The 21850-nt window shown below is 44.5% G+C and overlaps 5 protein-coding genes across 5 annotated transcripts; 1 reads left to right on the plus strand and 4 right to left on the minus strand.

Moving 5' to 3' along the window:
* Positions 1–5010: 5010 nt before the first annotated feature.
* On the minus strand, positions 5011–5808 carry LRP88_15003 (SGNH hydrolase-type esterase domain-containing protein; the record flags this gene model as incomplete). Its single annotated transcript, XM_083251334.1, has 1 exon — positions 5011–5808. The coding sequence occupies one exon, from the start codon at positions 5806–5808 to the stop codon at positions 5011–5013; it is 798 nt and encodes a 265-aa protein (XP_083092894.1).
* A 739-nt stretch (positions 5809–6547) lies between these two features.
* On the plus strand, positions 6548–8335 carry LRP88_15004 (general substrate transporter; the record flags this gene model as incomplete). The annotated part of the gene is made up of 4 exons (XM_083251335.1): positions 6548–6737; positions 6790–7197; positions 7247–7792; positions 7848–8335. The coding sequence occupies 4 exons, from the start codon at positions 6548–6550 to the stop codon at positions 8333–8335; spliced, it is 1632 nt and encodes a 543-aa protein (XP_083092895.1).
* A 5905-nt stretch (positions 8336–14240) lies between these two features.
* LRP88_15005 (uncharacterized protein) lies at positions 14241–15560 on the minus strand (the record flags this gene model as incomplete). Its single annotated transcript, XM_083251336.1, has 1 exon — positions 14241–15560. One exon carries the CDS (start codon positions 15558–15560, stop codon positions 14241–14243), a length of 1320 nt encoding a protein of 439 aa, XP_083092896.1.
* Positions 15561–15948: 388 nt separating this feature from the next.
* On the minus strand, positions 15949–17370 carry LRP88_15006 (uncharacterized protein; the record flags this gene model as incomplete). Its single annotated transcript, XM_083251337.1, has 3 exons — positions 15949–16702; positions 16755–17021; positions 17090–17370. The coding sequence occupies 3 exons, from the start codon at positions 17368–17370 to the stop codon at positions 15949–15951; spliced, it is 1302 nt and encodes a 433-aa protein (XP_083092897.1).
* A 2003-nt stretch (positions 17371–19373) lies between these two features.
* Positions 19374–21776, minus strand: LRP88_15007 (alpha/beta fold hydrolase; the record flags this gene model as incomplete). Its single annotated transcript, XM_083251338.1, has 3 exons — positions 19374–20306; positions 20855–20883; positions 20942–21776. 3 exons carry the CDS (start codon positions 21774–21776, stop codon positions 19374–19376), a joined length of 1797 nt encoding a protein of 598 aa, XP_083092898.1.
* Between the last annotated feature and the right edge of the window lie 74 nt (positions 21777–21850).

A 21850-nucleotide genomic window follows, 5' to 3' on the forward strand; every position in this document is an offset into this window, starting at 1 on the left:
AATAAAGACCTTTAAGAGGCAAATAAGATACTAAGCCGGCGCCAAAGGGCAAAAAGGACTAGACTATAGAAAAGAGGGGTAATAATAGTAGAGGAGGGAAGGCAAGTAATTAATTAGATAGATATTAATGCGTAGGTAGTAGCGGAATTATCGAGAAGTGGTGGTTAAGGAAGGTCAGCGCGACTAGGGGTTTAGCATTATGGTATCTGCGGTAAGCCTGGTTATAATGCAAGGACCTATTAGGTAGTAATTAAGATATCTAGGGAAGAGTATAATAAGTAGTTTTAATTAATTAATTAATTTTTTATATTTTTATCTTAGTTTATAATAGTAAGGTTTAAGAAAAGTGCGTTATATACTTAGATGTATTATATACTTATTATATATATTATAATTATTTTCTTATAAGCTAAATAATAATATCTTCTTTATTTATTTAAGTTTATTTAAAAATAACTTTATCTTCTTAGCTTATTATAATATAAAAAAGACTTATTTTTTATAATAATTATTAATATTTATATTTATATATATTATATACTTAATAATACCTAGTAAGGATATATTTACTTACTTAAGTATTTATAAGATAATAAAAATATATAATAGGCATAGCTTATAAGTAAGGGTATTAATAATTATTTTATAATATAAATAATATATATAATAAGCAAGTAGAATAAATAAGCAAGTGGAATAAAAATCCCTTAACTAATATTATCTCTATTTAATTAATTAATTCCTAACTACCTAGTATATTATAGTTAAATAAAGAAGCTAATATCCTTCTTACTCTTTAAGCCCTTTAAAATAACCTAAAATTATCTCTCTAATATGCCGCAAAGATCTATAAAGTTAGTCTTATAATACTATAGCGCCGGTAATAAAGCATTCTTTCTCCACGCAATACTATACCAAAGTCATAGAAACTATTTAATCTAGAGGAATAAATTATTATTTAGTTCATTCTCGACTTAGATTCGCGAGGATTTCCCCCGCGACTATATGGTATTAAAGAAATAGCTAATTAATTGCTCATTAACCGCGACGCGCCACCTATTAGCAAGCGCTAAGCTTCTAACTTCATTAAGTAATACTAAGAGCTTAAGACGCGTTTTTTTTATAAATATAACTATTAGAGAGCCAAATGCAAAGATCTAGCTATTATTCGCGATTAATTTAGGCTCATAGAGAATATAATTACGAAATATAGTATTACCCTAGGTAATATCTATAACTTTAATAAGACTGGCTTTATAATAGGCCTGATTCAGAGCGGAATAGTCGTCATAGGCTCAGAAAGGCGTAGAAGACCGAAATTAGTGCAGCCTGGAGACCGGGAATGGGTTATAGTCATTCAGGCGATTAATGCGGAAGGCCGGGCTATCCAGCCGTTCATCGTGGTTACGGGCCAATATTACCTCGCTAATTAGTACCAAGAAAGTAACCTCCCGGGCGATTAGGCTATTGCGACGTCTGAAAATGGCTGGACCGATAACGAGATAGGTCTCAAGTGGCTAAAGCACTTCAATCGGCATATAACCAACTGATTAACTAGTCCCTATCGTCTTCTGATCCTCGATAGGCATAAAAGCCACCACTCGGCCGACTTTGAGATATATTGCGAGGAGAATAATATTATCACGCTTTATATACCGCCTTATTTATCTCATCTACTTTAGCCTCTTAATATTAGGTGCTTTGGGCTACTTAAAAAGGCTTACGGTCAAGAAATAGAGCATCTAATCAGATACTCTATAACCCACGTTTTAAAGACTAAGTTCTTTCTAGCCATTTATGCCATATATTAAGCCACTATGATAAAAAGAAATATTAAGGGAGGTTTTAAAGGAGCCGGGCTTATTTCTCTTGACCCGGAAAGTATGGTCTTAAAGCTTAATATGTAGCTATAGACTCTAACGCCGGTTGAGGAGGAGGCTAGCCCCTCTAACCCTTGGGTCTTAAAGACCCCAAAGACCGTCCTTGAGGCCAGGTCTCAGTCTGAATACCTTGAAAGACAAATCAGAAGGCATCAAAGCAGCTCCCCTGAGTCAATTCTAGAAGCCCTAAAGTCTCTTTCAAAAGGAACAAAGGCAATAATGCATGAGAATGCCTTATTAAGGTCTGAGGTCTAAGACCTTTGACAGGCGAATGAGATACTAAGCCGGCGGCGGAGGGCAAAAAGGACCCGCCTATAGAAAAGAGGTAAGATGACTCTAGACAAAGGAAGGCAGGCAATTGATCAAATGGATGTTGATGCGTAGGTAGTGGCTGAATCGTCGCGGAGTGGTGGTTAAGAGAGGTCGGCGCGACCGGGGGTTTAGCATTATGGTGTCTGCGGCAAGCCCGGCCATAATGCAAGGACTTATCAGGTAGTGATTAAGACATCTAGGGAAGAGTATAGCGATAAGTTTTAATTAATTAGATAGTTTATTATATTTTTATAGCGATTTTTATTTTAAAGGTTAAGGAAAGTATTTTACTTACTTATTTGTTTTACTCGCTTATTATATATATTATTTATTATTAATAAGGGCTATTAAGTAATATTTTTAATTAATCCTTATATTAATATAAAAAGGTTAATTATCTATTTAATCCTTTAGCTCTTCCTACTTAGCTTAAGCCTATTAATACTCCTAATAGTAATTTTAGTTAAGAGCTACTTGTTTTTTAATTCCTCCGCTAAGGCTACCTCGCTTAGGCTACTAGCTTTATCTTTATCGCTTAGGTCTTAGTCCCTTTTTTTCCTTAGCTTACTCCCTATAGCCCTAGTTTTATACTTAGGCTTCCTTGCCTCTTCTAAGTCTTACTAGCTTCTTTAATATTAAGTATAATAAGTAATAATATAACTAACCTTACTGCATTAGTAGTATTTCTACCTATCTAGGAGCTTTAATTTATATCTCTTAACCTTCATGGGTTCTTAATCTATATAATTAGATACCTCTTTTAATAGCAGTGACCTCTATTTAGGTTATTCCTAGTTAGGGCTTAGGCCTCGTCGCTACTCCTACTAGTTACCTAGCTTCTAGTTATAAAAATAGAGCTCTTTTAAGTTAGCCCTAAGGCTCTATAATATATTAATAAAGGAGGGATATATCTTTAATAAACTAAGCTAGCCTATAAGGTAGGAATAGAGCTCTTAGTTAATTATATACTTAAGGGCATTAATCTATACTAAGTCTACCTAGCTAGCTCCTTTATTATTTATAAGCTCTCTCTTAAACTTAGGAAGGAAAGATATAAAGCTCTTTTTATCTCCTTATTTTATTATCTCTAGCTAGCTAAGAGCTTACTACTTAATATTTAAGTCTCTATAATAGCTAGCTAAGTATATTATAAATTCACTTAGCTTAAATTACTAATTTAAGCCTCCTTTTTTAAAAAAAGCTATTAATATTACTTATAATATTTTAGCTAATTTAAAGTAAATATAAGTAAATTAATCTAATAATTTACTAAGGGTAGGGTTATTAATATATAATTTGCTTTATATTTTAAGTTACTAGGCTTAAAACTTTTATTAAGTTTTATTAAATTATAAGGGGTCTAAGAGGATTAATTTCCTCTTTATTAATAGTTATTCTAGCGAGGAGCTTTATTAAGGTTTAGGTCTAGCTATATTTAGGGGCTCTAATAGTTATGGCATTAAAGCTAGTATTATAATTACTAATTAAATAATATAAATTTAATTCCTTATTTCCTCGCGGTTAGTTTCTTATTTAGCGCATAAGGCTTATAGTTCCTCTAATATTTATATTATTATTTATATTATTATTTAAGAGGCTTAGCTAGGAGAGCCCTTATCTTAGTTAAGAGCTTTTATTATAAAAGCTACTTATATTAATTATTTATATTAATTTATCTTATTAAGTAAGGTTAATTAATTAAATACTTATCCCTTTAAGGGGATCTTTTATTAATTACTCTAGTAGCAAGGTCTTAGGGGGGGGAACTTTTATTACTTATAATTTATATAAGGTCTTCGCAGGGATATACTTAGCTCGACCGCTATATAGGCAAGAGCCTTTTACTACTTATAATTAGCACAAGGTCTTCATAGAGGTATATACATAGCTTAACCGCTATATAGGCAAGAGCCTTTTACTCTTCCGGGCTTAATTACATAGAAAGCTAAGTAGGGACTAAATTAATTAACCTAATTAATTAGTCTTTTTATTAAATGATAGAGCTTTAAGATAATATAATAATCTAGCTAAGTATATTAATAACTAATTAAATAACTCTAATAAGTATCTTAAAGCTAAGAAAGAAAGGAAAAAAAAGTAAAAAAGGAAAAGTAAAAAGAGCCCCTTTTAGCTGTTAAGCTTATATAGGTCTTGGTCGAGAGTGCAAGCCAAGACCCCCACGGGCTTAGCCTATTATAGCTAATTTCTATTTTTCTAAAACGTGCTATAAAATATATAAAAATTTAAAAAAAATATTTATTATTATTTAATTAGTAAGGAAACTATATTATATTTTTTATAGAATTTTAATAAAATTCCTTTATATATAAATTACTAATTATATAGTATAAATAGGTTTTTTAAAAACTAGCTTATTAAGAATATTTTAAAAAATATAAGAAAATTTTAAATAATAACTAATTATATTATTAACTAAACGTTTAAATTATAGCTATTTTAAGACTAAATTAATTTTTTAAGAATTTTTTAAAATATACTTTATAGGTTAAAATCTAAGTATAACGCTCACTTGTCTGCGACGCTCGCTTATTATGTACGTTAAGTATTAAATACTTAACTCTCTTTTAAAATTAATTAAGAAATTATTATTAACTTTAAAATAATTTATATAATATTTTAATAGGAATTACTTTATTAAACTAACTTTTTATACCCCGCATATACCCTTGTGATATTAGGGGTAGTATAGGACGACGTACGCGGCATAGGCTTATGGGCACTTATGAGATAGGGTAATAATATACTAAGTTATAAATAAATTATAAGATATTCTATTTCCCAGCATTTCATAAACAAGTCAGTGGTCGCTTGGCTCTACCCTCGTTGCTGTAGGCGGATGAAACCTGATCCATTCAGGATACCACTCGTCGGTTCCGTGTATTTGACATTCTGGAACTTCCGTCTCCAAAACGCGTAGAAGCTCCCGCGTGTAGATGTCATAGCCATCCTGGGTCAAGTGGAGACCATCGTAAAAAAGTCGCCCTAGCTCCATGCTGGGGGATGTGCTTGAAGATCCAGGCAGTATGGCATCGACACCACCATCTTTCAAACCAGTGGTGCGCATCATTGCAGTCCACAAGTCAACGACAGGTACACTTTCTTCCTTGCCAATTTCCCGCATCGCTTGCGCATACATCGCTACTCGATCTGCCCTGCCCTTCCCGTCATGTGGCAGCCGATACTCTTCGACGGGAGAGGGTGTCACTAGAAGGACTTTGGTCCTGTGGAGCCGAACACCTTCCCACTTTAGAACCCGTCTGATATTCGCTTTGAACGTGTCGAGGTCGCAGTGTTGAGGCTCGCCGGCGGTGCAGGAGTCGTTGGCACCAAAATGCACCGTCATGGCAGCGATACGAGGAACAGTTCTCGAGGGGGCCACTGCTGGGAAGAACGACGGTAGTAGAGTCAAAGCCGAATTGGTGTTGTACCCGCCAAAGCCGCGGTTCAGCACATCGACCCGGCGGATATACCGTCTCGTCAGCTCACTCTGTAGTGAGGAGGCGCCTTGCGTGATAGAGTCTCCGAAGAGGAGCAGTTGCGGTGGCGGTGGAAGAGATGCCACTTCGGCGGCGAGTTCCGAGTGCGATAGGTCCATTCGGGCACTCACTGGCGAAAGCTGAGATGTAGACATGGTATGAGGATATTTGGCAGCGTGGTCATGTGTTCACATCCAAAATACCTTCGTTGCCGTCTCACCTGATGCTAGATATCTACGAGGTTCGCTTCATTCTAGGGTTGGGTGGCCCGATAATCTTTAATAAAGCATCGAGGCCGGCAGATTCGGGAAAAGGTATGACTTTCCGAATATGCCGCATCGGCCTCCGAATATCGATAGCTGTTGCGGAGACTACGCAGGTCTCTTGAATGGTCGGGTGATGTGATTCCTTGCCCGAATTGTGGGCGGATTTCGGATCTTGTTGCTCCTTTTGGACACGGAATCACGCTCGCTCGTACTCTTCCGTGCCAAAAGAGGCAACGGAACAACCAACCCCTAGCGTGGCGCCAAATTTTGCACTAAGCCGTTTTATCAAGGTTGAAGACCGGCTTCTCGGCTCTGTATTTGCTACTAGCTCGGACGCTAAAATCTGGAGAAGAGGGGAAATCCGGGGACCAGCCGATACCTCCACAGTTAGTCGGCATGGCCATCCCGAATGAGACGACTCCAAATCGCAAGAGGCACAGCTAAAGTAATGCTGGCGGATGACATTTGAAGGCCTCGCATATTTAAGGTGATGTGGTCCCCAGCATGATGCCGTTTTGAATAGAGATCGGCCATTCCCACTGATTTCAACCCAGCGGCTTCGACATCACAACGATATCACAACGACATCACAATGGAGAAGGAAGACGACAGAGTCGAGACCGTGGACAGAGTTCCTGACGCAACAGCTGCTGATCTGGCGACATCGAAGACAGTAAAAGTCCAAAATGTTGCCTATACTGATGCCATCGCCAAGGATAACCTCTCTCCACGAGCATGGTCGGCCTGGAAGCTCTATGGAATCATTGCGTTTGTCACACTAAGTAAGCTAACCACCCCGACATACTCTACACAGCACATATTGACCGTTAATAGATAACTGTGGTAACGGCTTTGATGGAACCATTATGTCTTCCGTGAATGCCATGGATCCTTTCCATAAATTCTTTGGCACTGAAATGGAAGGTGCTTCTATTGGCGCTGTCTTTGCGCTTTACAGCGTCGGAAACATCCTTGGCTGCCTCGTTGCCGCTCCCGCTTCGGATGCATTCGGTCGTCGATACGGCATGGTCGCTGGGTCAATCTTTGTCATCATTGGTGCCGTCATCCAGGCAGCGGCCCAGAATGTTGGAACATTCATGGCGGGGAGATTATTCCTCGGTCTTGGCTGCACCATCTCAGTAACTGCAGCTCCCATCTATCTAGTTGAGATGTCCTACCCTTCTTGGCGTGGAACACTGACTGGTCTCTACAATGTATTCGGCTGGTATATAGGATCCCTTGGTAAGTGTTGATTGCAAGAATTGCTAAAATCTCACTGACATCTTGCCAGCCTCGACATGGACTGCCTACGGAACGGGTCGAATGACATCGAATTGGTCCTGGAGGATCCCCATCATGCTTCAGGTCGTCCCCGCGGCTATCATCCTATGCGGAGTGTGGTTTATCCCAGAAAGTCCCAGATGGCTCATGGGTCATGGTAAAGAAGAGCAGGCCCGAGCTGTGCTCATCGAATACCACGGGAACGGCAATCCCGAATCAGCCGTCGTTAAACTGGAGCTCGAGGAAATGCGTGTATCCCTCGAATACCAGGCAGAAATCGAAGCCAGCCAGAAATGGTGGGATTATCGCATGCTCGTGAATAGCAAGGAGAACTTGCATCGCATGTACCTGCTCTTTATGGTCGCAATTTTCTCGCAGTTCATCGGTGGCTCGGTCATCACCTACTACATGCCTGTTATTCTGGAGAACGTCGGCATCACCAGCTCTTCTCAGCAGCTTCTGCTCAACGGCGTCAATGTTATTTTCGGATTCTTTAGCGGCATGGCAGGCTCATTCAGCGTTGAGAAGTTTGGGCGCAGACGTCTGTTTCTTTGGGGTAAGTTGAGAAACTTGAGATCCACCTCAAATGCGATCATGGCTGACATTTCCAGGCACATTCTTGACCGGTCTCGTTTATATTCCCATCAACGTTATCGCAGCTACTTCACACGGCCATGTTAGCACATCAACCGGTTATGCCTTCATTGCGATGATTTTCCTGTATGGTATCTTCTGGTCTTTCTGCTGGACACCTCTGCAGGCTTTGTACCCAAGCGAAGTGCTACCCAATAACATTCGAGCCAAGGGTATAGCCGCCTCCAGTTTCTTCAGTGGTGTTTCGGGCTTCATCAACACTTACGCCACACCAATCGCCCTTCAGAAGATTGGCTGGAAGACATACACCATTTTTCTGATCCTGCACTTTGCAGAGTGGGCCATGATGTACTTTGCCCTCGTCGAGACAAAGGGCCGGTCTCTCGAAGAAATCGACGAGATTTTCCAGAGCGCCAACCCTGTCAAAACATCCAAGCAGAAGCATGAAGTCTACATCAAGGACGGTACCGGTGTCACTGCCGACTTGGGCGCAAAGGAAGCATGAATGGGTTCGCTGTCGGAGGGAACGGGAGTATCACCGTTGCACATGAATGCTTCGGCTGCTCTTTTACCTATATTGGGCGCCCACTTATGCGGCTCGGCAACACTCAGTTTGTGACGGTTGGATTTCCCAAGGGATAAACTAGTCCGTTCTAGGTTTATGTTAGTAGAATTGTAGGGTAGAATCTAAGCGAAGGAAAGATGTCACGTCTCTTAATAGTTAGAAGAGCGGGTTAGGCGTATTGAGGTAACGAAGTTGTATTAATAGCTGGCGAGCCAAGTTCTATAAAGGTGTTAAAGAATGTGTTTTATATAATTGAGTGGTTTATAGTGAGTGAGTCGTGAGTCTAATAGTGAGCGTGTTAGGTAAGTGGCGAGTTTCTTATATAGTGGCTCATAGTGTCAAATGTGACAGCCTGCAACATGCCTTGAAGGGTGTCATGTGATGACACTAGGCTCAATTAGGAAGTCGCGGAAATGCGCCTTCCCCTGACAATTTATTCTCCGGCGATTTAAGTAAAATCGCCCATATAAATCATGTTTTGCCGTCTATGCTTTGGAGTAATATCGCTTAGAGTTAGATCAAGTCGCTAATTAGTCTATAATTTCCTAATACTAGGGTTAGGGTTAGCTAGTAGCTAGTTAGGGTTAGGGTTATAGAGGAAAGGGGTTTATAGTTAAAAAGGACTCTATAATAGTATTTTTAACTTATTCCATTAAAAGCTTTAGTTATTAACTAAAGGCAACATAGTAGAGCATGGATAATATTACTTAACTCAATGAGGAGTACCGGATGCTTATCTACTGTGATTATAGAGCAGCAATTCGGCCCGGTGCTAGTATTAAGTCGCATTTCCGGCATGAGTATTAAATAACAGGACAGACGCTAAAGGACATCAAGGACTACTATAGTACTATGGATTTAGCCGATCTGAAACTCAGTTAACTCCCGGCTAACGGTAGTGCGGCAATTGAACTGCTCGACGTAGTATACGGTTATAGCTACGCCGCATATGTGACGATCGTGTAGGTCCTCTATGGATAAACCGGTCGTTCTGGTTTATATTAGCAGTAAATTAGGTCGCGTACTCTAAAAGTAAGTATACATAAGTCATATCTAGTAATATGCTTAAGGTATTGAGTATAACTAAGTTATATTAATAGCTAAGGTAGCTAGTATATAAGAAAGTATAATAAGTGTATTCTTTATACTTTAGTTATTCCCTGGGTAGTTACCTTACTTAGTACTATAATTAAAGTAATCGCGAGAGTAATTATTAGTAATTATAGGGTAATTACTATAATTGCTTATAGTATTATAAGTAATTACGCCTTAATTAGTAGTTCCCTAGTAGGGTTTCCTAGCCACTACTGCTGGGGACTCTTTTAGTGAAAGAGGAGACCCCTGACGGGGTTGAGATGTAATTGTTGCAGCGTAATTTAGGTGGGAAATGATCCGCGCATGGAAGTGTGGTCGGGTTGGCGAGGTCGCGTGGGACTTAGTGAAATCCACAGAGTCGGTGAAAAATCGACATTTAAATCTACTAAAAACCCAAAAAAGCTTATTTCACATAAAAAAAAGTATTATCAGGTATAAAGAGACTCGCTTCGTATGCTCGGTCATTCAATTCTCATTTTAATCCTCTATCGCGCGTATTATGCTGGTTGAAAGATCGAATTTGCTGAGGGAATCCAATTCTGGCTCTGTAGTACAGCTCTTGGGCTACCGAATGTAGTTAGATCCATCTTTGCTTCTAGCCAATGAAACTTGCTGTTCGCGGCGACAGTATCCCTATCAAAGATAGTGGTCCAATGATATCTCACGTTGACGGCGACAGTACCCCTGCACGGTGGGGCGGAAGGACGCTTTGGTCTTAGCGGGCGATGGTATCCTTGTCGTTTCATTGACCAATCCCATGGACGCTTTGCGGCGACACTACCCTGGTTCGTTTCGTCCTTCTGACCACTGCTGCCTCGAACTCGATGAAATTGTCGCGGTCAGTAAGAATCGAGAACAACTTCCATGCCTACACAGTAATAAACTGTGATTACAGAGGCCTATTAGTATAGATGTCTCTATTGTCTAATGTCAATATTAGATTGAAGGCAGCGCTAATTAAGATTATCTAGCTGGCGACTGGACTAGTATTGCCTACCCTATACTATGGCGTCAAGCGTCTGTGACCGCACTCACATTGCACATACGTACATGCATATAACCGCACTCATATCTGCAGAAGTCAGGGCGTGAAAATAATAATCAAATTAATCGAGGGGATTTTTTAGTTTCCTAATTCAATAGTTCGCTTGCTTTAAGAAGTCAATGGAGGACTAGTGTCGTCAGAAGCACCGCTGTCATTACTAGGAATTGAGTACTCTACGAATTCCATCAACCATACAATAACCCAACAGCTGGTTAATTATTAAACTCAATCGTAATAAGCATCTGGAATCCGTGTTTGCTTACTTAATATCCTTCATCTTATTGCCCCTGTTTCCAGTCAAGAGCTAGCCTCCATAATCCCTACTTCTTCCCTCGTCTAATCCTCGAGCATCCAACCATCAGCCTAGCTATACGCCACCGAAACTCAGATGGAGGTTCCCTAGTAAACGCTTCAGTTAATACCCTCGTGAATCCCTGACATGCTCATTTATCAGCTGAAGCAACAATGGCCAATGTAAACAGAACGCATCAGCAGTTTGCAAACACAGCGTTTTTGATAAGTCGGTTCTCCCATGAAAATATCCTCCTCCGCTACCACCATCATCAAGTAAAGCAAAGTTCCTAATGGCCCGTCCCCCCATTAATGCCGATGAAAGAAAGAGACGCAAACGAGAATAAGCCAAGACGCGTCGCGAAAAGAGGCTATAGAAAATCCAAGAGCAGCACCACCGGGAATATCGACAAAACCCTTTCATCAGGCTCATCAGTAGACGCCCACCATTGCCAGGCCATGATAACAATAATGATGCTTCCCCCAACCAAGAAACTCTTGCTGACCGACCTGGTTCCATCCCGACTACTGAAGCAACTCCTACGCGAAATGGCAGTCACCATCTACCGGCGCGGCCACTGCAACCACCGCGACGTCGAAGCCCGAGACTCCCCGGGCCAACTCCTCCGCCAGCTGGGGCGTCGGAAGTCACCTTGGTGGGCGGCACTGTTTCGCCGGATCCATCGCTCGCCGAAAGAATAAGATCATCTAGACCAGGTGATCATCGTCATTCCCAAAGCGGTTTCGCGAGTTCTCAACGACCGTCAGCGCATCTGCGTCATTATACTACTAGACCCGGCTAAAGACGAACAGCATCATCGAAGGGCGAACGAGATACAAACCTTCGCGAATCTTCTATCCCCGGATTCGCGAATCTGATATTACGCAACACTTCCTCCGTTTTCGTATCTCCTCCCCTGGAGTCCGATCTCGAGTCCGGACCCGAGTCCGGACCCGAGCCAGAGTCGGATGGAGGATCTAAGTTTACACCTATTTCTCTGGACTCGTCCTCTGGTTCCACCGCTTCCTGTGCTCCCGAAGACTCACTACTCAATAATAAAGAATTCATAGCCCGCCCATTAACTCCGGCCGCGTCCGAGCCTAGTATATCCCACCTATCCCTATCTACCTCATCAAGCCATTCAGGTTCGCCAAGTCCATCGCCTTCGTCGGCCGGGAGGGCTCCCCCTGACTTTTACTCGACACCGCTACAGCCATTATCTCCTGGCCTGAGTAGCTCGGCTCTTAACGCTTTCCTCTAAGCCATTCACGACCAGGAAACCAGAGGTGGACTTGACTACCTCGATATACAGAGCGATATATACGATAATATATTCCGGACAGTCTTTGGAGTTCAATGCAGTTGTGAGACTCTATCGCCGTCGTGCCTAACCTCGAATACTATACTTACCCACTATTACACTTAGGCGCCCACCCAGAAGATCACGATGAGCACGAGCAGACACATCATACCCTCCAGGAAAGAGTGGTTCATCTTTAACGCTACTTACCGCCTCTCTCGGATGTCTTTGCAAAGCAAGGGGCATACGACCCTCGTGCCTTTTTCCCACAATGGCAGTGATTCCTCTCCCATCATCAGCATTAACCGCTCCCACCGCTCTCCTTCTAGAAGACGCAAGCTACATACTCTCTGGAGTCTGTCTGGATAGCGCGTCGATGGGACATCGATAGCATCTGGCTCGGAGCTAATGACCTTGGGGCAATTCGCGCATCGAATGAGTTTTGCCTCTCTTTTCTTCACCCCTTCACTCTGAATCTTTCCACGGACTAGGTGATCTAGCCACATGGGCTCGATCTGGCCAGGACGCGCCATATCCCATTCGGATCATTTAGTATACCTAGCGTCCGCTTTGCTATCTTTCTCTTCTTTCCCGAGTCTGCCCGCACACCTCGATCGAAGACGTCCGCATCCTCGAATTCTCTATCGCTCGACCGGCAGAAAGATCTTTACAACAACATCATCATCCCTGCTACCTATAAGATAATTCCCGACCCTTTCCGTCAAGAAATACCCCTGTCGTTCGAAATTATCTATGCCAAGTCTCGCTCGTACCAAGAGAGGCCAGCCACGGGACGATGGAAAGCAGGCGACGAGAGCCGATCGTTCAACCTCGCATATAGTCTCCCCGCACAAGCTCTCTCGCGTTTCTGGCGTGCTGTTGTGGAAAAGGCGGACCAGTTCCATATCCAGACGCAGCGAGGCGAAGCTGCCCCGTACTTTCGGAACCCGCGTCTGCTCTTCCAGACTCACGATGTCAAAAACACATTTGCCAGGCCGAGTCTTTACGAGAGCCTCCATCACTTCGAGAGGACGGTTCTTGCTGCCCTATAAAGCCTAGTGCTACATTGGGGCAGTTATTCGACTCGAACATCAATAATGGGTTTAGGTGTCGGATTTCGCTTGTGTTTGGGCAGACTCAGTCAATAAGATCACGTCTAGGGAACACAGCACCCCTGTCATTTATAGGCACTAGTACGCATCGGTTTTAGATGGAGGGCTATCCTTGTTAAACAGCACGCTACCCCTGTTTATCTGATAAGATAGAATGGAATCCGGACATTGCAACAAATATTCATCCGGACACTTATAAACCCAAGCCTCGGAAAAACGCCTCCTCATTTCTTTTATGTAGCCCTTGAGCTGTGGAAAACCTCCCGCCAGGTCACGGCGGGGGGAGAGTGCAGCCAATTAAAATGCATTGGATCAAAGATACCTAATCCCCCCTTATTTTAGCCTATGATAGAAGTACCAGCAATCTCTCGAGTTACAAATCGCTACATCACACTGCTCACATCCCCAAATCGATTGACGCCTTCTTTTGTTGTAGCTGACCGGGGCCAAAGGCCTCCTTGCACTTCTTGACCTTGTCTGCCCTAATTGAAGCCCTTTGCAAGCAAGACAATCTGATTTTTTCCCTCTTCGGACGTGCTTATGTTGTGCCACGGGCGTAAATTCGTCTCCGGCTCGAAAAGTCCGCCTTGACCGGCTTTGCGGATGGAAGGTCTTGAAGACCGCGTTGTAGAGGCATTCCCTCCACTTCTTCTGGCTTATATAACGCTCCCAAGCCGGCTCCCCGTGCAGCTGTAAGAGGAAGCTATTCACTAAGACTATATCCAATAAGAAGGTCCAAGCAATAGCCTGCCAAGCGCTCCGGCGGATAGGATGATCATAGCCAAGATATGACCTCCTTTGGTCGCCTCGGTCAACATGATTCATTTCGTCGTTGTAGGAAGCGGCAATAGTAGGGATCGATAACTCTAAGCTTGACAGGCTCACCACTAAAAAGGCGCTGTATTGGCCGTGCCATTGGGGTCTTCGTTGACGGTCTCCTCCTCCAACGATCACATCTCTCATCACCAGTAAAGACGGTTGAAAGGAGCAATACGAGGGCATTATCCTTCCAAGCGATCTGATTGACCTGGAGAAGAAGAAGATAAGTTATCAGCCGAATTGTAAGGAAGAATGTCGAGTCTTCCTACCTGATTATCGGCCGTTGGGATGACCTTGATCTCATTAAATTGGAACCCTGACTTCCCTGCCTCATCGGTCTTTTTGGCGTCTGCAAGGCCTTTGTAGATGCCACAATTAGGCCGAGCTGTGCCAGTTGCACCGTGGCCGTGCTGACGAAGGGAGCGGAAGAGGTCTGGAGACGAGAAGAGGTTATCCACGAAGACGTGATACGTCGACTCCAGCAACAGGCTAATAAGGGCAATAACGACGCTTTGAGTGGAGTTTAACGCCATGATCTTATCCCCGTCTTGTGTGATGACGTGGATAACTTCCTTGACCTCGTCAACCTCGTTAGGAGCCCTCCGTTGGCTGCCTCTTCCCTTGCCTTTCCTCCCCCCCCGTTGTGATACTGGCTTCTTCCTCTCAACGCCAACTGGGCCGTATTTTGCGCCAGGTTGGTGCCAAATCCACCTCATGAAGAGGCCTAGCTGGGCAGCTATCCAGACTTTGAGGCCTGTGTCGATAGGCTTATTGGGGACGTATGTAACTTGCTTATTCCTTCCGGTATATCGGATCATGCCCTCGTCTACGGCAAGATGTGAGCCCGGATCACAAAGCTCTGTTGTTGCGAGTTGAATATGTTGAGACCACAGCTCAACGCACTGGAAGATAATAGGAAAATCGTCATCGTCAGTGAATTTGGTGTGGTCAAAGAGCCGGAGATGACGATGAAGGAGTTGAAATCGGTCATAAGTCATGAACTTAATGATCGAGTGTTCAGGCCGCTGATCCCCTAGCTGAGAGGCCTTCCAATGGTCTTCGACTGATATTTCGCCATGGACTCCTATGGAAATAAGGATCCCAAGCCAGATATATATCTCTGCAGCCGTAGTTGGCTTCCAGGCGCGGAGGCGGGACATTTCTGTTATTTCGTGTTCTTGGCTATCAATAACGCCACTCTGGAGTCGGCTATTGACCCAGTCATTAGTGTATTTGACCCAGCTATTGACTAGGGAAATAGGTATAAAGTGTTGGAAAAGTATCAGCGGGCTCTGGGGCAGCTTATTGATGAGAAGCTCTCGTCGCGGCACTTGGAAGGGTTGAAAATCGAAGCCTCGGTCTTCGGCGGGCAGAAAAGCCGGTCTCCGGGTGCTATCACCCTCATGCTCTTGAAGGCTATTATCTTCATTGATAAAGCTGCTATCATCATACCCGTTGAGAGCCTCGGACGAGATCTCTATAGGTACCGATTGGGAAGTCATTGATCAATCCGAAAGAATTTCTATGAGGATGTAGATGGAATCAATCAATCTCAGAAGTTGGGGCGGATGTGGGGCTCGGTACGGTCGGGAGGTTTCCCACAGCTCAAGGGTGTTGGAGATCACAAGTGTGAGGCGACCAAGTCGGTGGCAAGGTGTGGAAGAAGGAGGAACATTCTACAAGAAATCGTGCCTGTACATAAATAGTGGTTCCCCTACTTCACTTCGAGATATGAATTAAGCAATAAGCATCTTCTCATTTCAACAGATCCTTCCAAGTTACTACGATAGTAGGATGTTTATATACCCCTTTTTAATTTTAAAGCTTCACTGGGAGTCATCTGTTCTCGTGCATTGTACACGGGCGTTGTCAACGCGGTTACTATAGCTCTCACTGCGCAAGTCTTCTCGTGCTTTCAGTCTCAGCTTCACGGTCAGACCTACTGTGAACCGGAGCGTGAAGCTGCACCAGACATAAATTGCCACCTCTCGTAGAGTTCCAAACCTCGTCGCCTTCCCAAGAAGGCAGCTTGGTACGAATATCCCTCCATATCCCTTTGAACTCTTCCCTTGATGTATAGGCATAAATTACAGCGTTGAAAAACCCTTGCAGTGGCAGTACAATAGCAGTAAGAATCTCCAGGCCCGCAAGATTGCTGCCATTCACAAGTGCGATCAGTCTGTTCAATGTTGTCGGAATCCAGGTGACGAGGAGTGCAGTGAAGAAAAGAAGCGTGCACTTCACATATGACCAGACAGCGGTGTCAGTGTCAGAAGCGGCCCGGAGCCTCCGACCTTTACGGCCTTGCTGCGTGGCATTTTCGATCTCTCGGATATCGCACGTTTGCTTAGAAGACTCAACATCATTCTGTTCGTAAGTCTCAACTTGTCTGGCTCTCGTAGATACTGTGACGGAAGAGACTGAGGGTCGATGGAGAGTGCTGCTGTGGGGAGCCCTGGGATGAAAATGGGGAAGGACCGCAGAAGGCACGACAACTTCAGCCGTCTTTGGAAATGCGGTCTCATTATTATCCAACTGGTGGCCGTCCTGAGATCGACTGCTCAAGGAGCGTAATGAGCTTCGTACCCGGAGTATTTCGCCCCCTGCGCGGAAATATATTGCGAAGGTGATAACGATAGCCACCCTAAACTTGTCAGATCCGGCGCACCAAATCACTAATGGGGAAAAAGACTTACCAGACAGGACAATGCAATGTAGCCATTGCTACAATTACCCATTTTGGTGTCACCCAACACCATAGTCTGGCCGGACCGTAAAACATCCCCCTTGCAGGATCATTTATGAAGATAAATGTCAAGGCGGGGATAAACGGCAATCCGTAGCAACAAAACAGGTAAATAACCTCTACTCTCTGCAGCCTTTGCGCGTCGTACTTATGATAGATGGTAAGATAAACGTTGAGAGCCATTACCAATGACCAGTACGCATCAGCAGGCATGAACCTAGATCATTGGATGTTAGTGGACTGTGTGTAGCTCTTGGCTGCAACGGAAAACGTGGAAAGTAATACATTTGAATGAAGAAAGCCTGCAGTTTACAACCAGCCTCTGTGGGGTTGTAGAGAAATTCATCAGCCATTATTACTGCAACGTTGGACATGATATTCCCGAAGGTCGCGTAAAAGATAAGGCGGTTGATGGGCTTGCGAAAACCTCGGGCCCTGCAGAATGTGATGATGATGAGAAGACTCCCAATCAAAGAAGGAACTGAAAAAGCCCGTTCCAAGACGTATATTGCTCTTGTTGGCCGCCCATCTGCAGAAGCAGGAACCAACTCGTGTCTAACCTCCATGATAGCCGAGAATGAGGGGAGCTTGTGCACAACGATGGGTTATGAAGATTGGGTGACGGTCTGCTATGCCTCGCAGACGAGTAGCGCATGCGGATAACGCGATGGTGCCAACGTACGCACCAGTAGGCTAAACTAGCATGGAGATGCGAGACCAAGCGAAGGTGGGAAGTTTTAGGGGGAGCAAAGGTGACTTTCTGGAGCCATTTCTTCGTAGATAAATAATGTGCGAGTCCTACATATTAGAGACGGTGAGCAAAAAATCCCAGCGGTGTCACCCCATGGTGTTTGCTGGGGTCAGGGGAAAAAACCTGGGGTACAGCAAAGGGCACGGGCCGTGGGACAGCCCAATGTAACCCTAGTCGAGCGCCAACAGGTGAATGTAACCCTCATGCATGAGCCGGCTGCCTCCTAAGACCGTTTCTGTCTGTAAGATTGCTTACTGTGCAAGCTCGCGTGCCAATACTTGCCGGTCATCCGGACGCTGCAGATGCATAGCTGGCTCTGACAGGCTCCGAGAATGCACAGCCGGGCCGCTCCTGTGAGCTCAGCAGTTATCCCCTTGGCCGTTCTAGAGCAGATTGGAAGCGCCATGGATACTCTGGCCCCCAGAGATTTTTTTGGCTGGTTATCATGTTATCTAAATGGATCGAGTCAACTCAAATACATGTGAGCTATTCTTGTACATCTCAAGGGGTTGCATGCCACGAGTAGGTGTTCTGAGGTTCAGCCAAGCTCCCGCCATGGCACGTATGTCAATCAATAAGGTAGTGTCCGTGTACTGCTTAGCCTTGCATGATGGGACACGCGCCAATTATGGACGTTATCCCCCTGTGCTTACGAGATTCCCCCTTGATGGTTTCCCGATTGTTTAATGAGTTCGTAAGTCGTGAAGGGAATGGCCATAACTTTTTCGGATCCGATAGTTGGAGATGACGCGGGGATGAGGCCACCTAGCTGCAGATCGAGCTATCGGATCCGACGGTGGTCAAGGATCTTGGGATAAACAGGCCTCAAATCAACTGCCACAATGAGTTTAGCCGCAGCTGTTGAAATTCTCTGTTGCGACGAGGTGACGAGGGAGAAAAAATCGCGATTGTAGGCTTTCTGCGGACGAGGACTTCAGACGCGAGCAAGCCGGTCACCGTGATGCTTGGGTTAGCCTTGATAGATGACACCTTTATGGTTGCAATTTTGGTTCGGCGATTGCTGGCCAATTTGTCAAAAAAGCCCTTCAGGGCCTTGACTTCGTGTCGCATATCACCACTAGGTTCGTGCGACTGGATATGAAACGCGGCCCGTACTTTGGGGTCGTGTATCCGGTTTCACATCCAACTTGTCGCATCAAGGATTCCAATCCTAACGATATGAGCTTAAATAGCTCTGCCCGAACACATGGCTGTTCAATTTCTTTTGTTCTTTAGATAATTCTCATCAATTGACTGGCGCCATCAATGATCCCTGTGGAGCCAATTGTCTGACACGGTGTCGCAGTGTTAAAACAAAAATGGGTTACCTCCAGAAGATTGTTGAGACTTATACTTCGACACTCCCGCGGGCTCAATAGGCTTCTGGCTCAGTGGCTCTTCTAGGCACTCCAGCGGGTCTCAGGTCTCTCTTCCGGGGCATTTTTGAATTTCGTGGCTTATTTCTCCGGCAGCAGAAGTGTGGCTTCAGTGTGAATCGAACTCGCAACCTCTGCGGGCTTAGCTTTCTTTTAGCTTTTAAGCTCTATCCACTAGGCTAACCGGGCTCATAACCTGTTAAAACAAAAATGGGGTTACCCCCAGAAGACTGTTGAGACTTATACTTCAACGGGTACGTTAACGCATCGTCACTAACGCATCGTCACCTACGATACGTTTTGATTCGGGCTTGAAAAAGATGTAGGATGCGATCTCTGACCTTTCACACCTATCGCGCGATATTTCATCATATCCCGTTATTATGCTGGCGTTTCTACATTAACTACACTAATCACAACTAGGGCTATCGAAGCGTCTTTCTCAAAGCTGGCCTGACAACCTGGCAGATAGCAACTGTTGAATTGCATTCAGGACCTGTTCAGGTGCCTCGCGAGGGATAAAATGGCCTACTCCGGGTACGATATGTCTCGCGTAACTTTGAAGGAAGAGCTGCTCCTTGCCCTCGGAGGTTGCAGGAAGATTATCCGAATCATTTTCTCCCTGAAGCATTATCGTGGGAACCTGAACTGGAGGGTTTTGAAACAACTGTTCTTCGAGTTCCTGGTGCTCTGCTGCCCCAGTAGTTTCACCCCATCGCTGTAGGTAGGCGTGGATGCTGATGGGAGCCCAGTCATCGTTATTCCATGATAAGGCAGCAGCTTGAAACTCAGCCTCTGTGAACTCCCACCCTGGTGACCATGTTTTCCAGAGGTAATGGCAAAGACGAAGCCTATCCTCCTCCATTGCTTTGCAGCCTTGTCTCGTTGCAACAAACCACTCATACCAATAAGCACTTGCGAGTTCGTAGGGCAACTCACGGATAGGCTTTGACGTAGCATAGCCGGCGGAAATAGCAAGCAGACCAGAAACGCGTTCTGGAAAGAGAGCGCCAACCACGTACCCAGCCCGCGCCCCCCAGTCGTATCCAACCACTAGCACATTCTTCAGGTTAAGCCCTTCGATTAAGTCCGCCAAGTCTTGCCCAATGGCTGCGATTGCTCCGCTTCGCAGCGTCTGTGCTGAACGGAAGGTTGTGGGTGAGCAACCGCGAAGATACGGTGCTATGGTTCGGTAGCCAAGCTCGATGAGTCTGGGAATGATTTTATCCCAACAGCGGGGATTATCCGGCCATCCATGAACCAAGACAACCGGCAGACCATGCGAGTTGCCCTTTTCCTCGTAGGCAATATTAAGGTGGAACGTTGCAAGCGTTTTCAGCATTTTTGATGTCGATATATAGAGGGATTGGAAGCACTGTATGTAGACGTCGGATGTAGGCATCTGCTGTTTTCCTGAGACAGGAGCAAATGAGGTATTGATGTTGAGTAAAGAGTTTGATAGCCTTGAGGGGAGGGAGGGTTGTCAGTAACATCTGGCCTTCTGCAAAGGGCATTTATATAAGTATTGACCAGCTGTAGCGGCATCCGTCGTGCGATTTGTCTCCGTCCTCCCGAATGCGCGTAGGATCAACGTGTTGAGATCCATTGTTTAACGGATCAATGGCTATTCCGATCCATTGGTGGCGAGGATGTGGATGTCTTCTTGTCAATAGTTTCCGGTGGTTAACACCAACCTTTCTTCTTCTTCAATCAACACAACATGCTCATTTCAACAGACAGCGCCATCCCGGTGCCGGCCGTCTTCATGTTTGCTGAGATCCATTGTGTAACGGATCAATGGCTATTCCGATCCGTTGATGGCGAGGATGTGGATGCCTTCTTGTCAATAGTTTCCGCGGGTTAACACCAGTCTTTCTTCTTCAATTAATACAACATGCTCATTTCAACAGCTTTTGCCACTACTGTTGACATGCTGAGGCGCGCTACCTTACCTAGATGATGATTGATAAGGTATGCCCTCATCAAAGCCACACATAAACGGCCATTCACCGCGTTTATCCTTGATTTTCTCCATCAGCTGGTCAACCGCCTCGATAGCCTCGTCTTTACGAAAAGCATGAGGCCATCCAAAACTCCTGTAGAGTTGCCTGATATACTGAACATCTAGGTCTGTCCCCCATTTTTCCGGCTGCGCCGAGACTTGTTCCTCGGTAATCACTCCAGCGTGCTCTGGAACATTTTTCTCAATCACACTCCTATTATAACAAGGGATGAGTCTTAGATTTTCAAAGTCTTCCCGAAGTCTGTCGAAGTAGGACCTGATGTCAATGGGTTCATCCAAGTCCAAAAAAAGTGTGTCCTCAGTGACCTCGCCGTCCCAGACGTTGAGATACATTGCTTTTCCGCCTGTTTCGTAACCTTTCGAAAAAGGAAAAGTGTTAGAGGTGTCGATATCCATCTCTCTTCTCTTAGAGTAGTGAAAGTCTCGGAGAAGATCCTCCATGAGATCAAAGTGTCTATCAACGTCGTGGAGGGACATTCGAGTGTAGTCGAAGAGGCGTGAATTGTAGTGAACAAAGGCCTCCGGGGCGTCCTCAAAATAAGGTAGATGTCGTATGACTTGGTAAACTCGTTCCAGTTTTGGCGAGACAACCGACTCGATAATGTTTGGCCAGCCACCCGGCGGTGGCATCTTAAGATTGACGTCCTGAAAGTGGATGGTCTTGAGAAAGTTGTAGAAATCGACAAAGATGTCTACCATTTCCTGGGGGGAATAGGCAGGTTCGGTGGGGATGTGATCAGAGTCGTCTGATTCAAAATCAGACTCCTCTGTCGAGGGCGGAGATGATGGAGGCATGGGTGGGGATGAGCTCCGTTCGGGCATTGTGGTTAATTTAAATGCTGAAGTGTAGCTTGAAACGAGGGTGGCAGGCCTGGTCTGATGCAAGAGGCAAGTTC

Source organism: Fusarium phalaenopsidis (genome assembly GCF_050370095.1).
Source record: "Fusarium phalaenopsidis strain FUZ10S chromosome Unknown contig_32458, whole genome shotgun sequence".
Classification (NCBI taxonomy): domain Eukaryota; kingdom Fungi; phylum Ascomycota; class Sordariomycetes; order Hypocreales; family Nectriaceae; genus Fusarium; species Fusarium phalaenopsidis.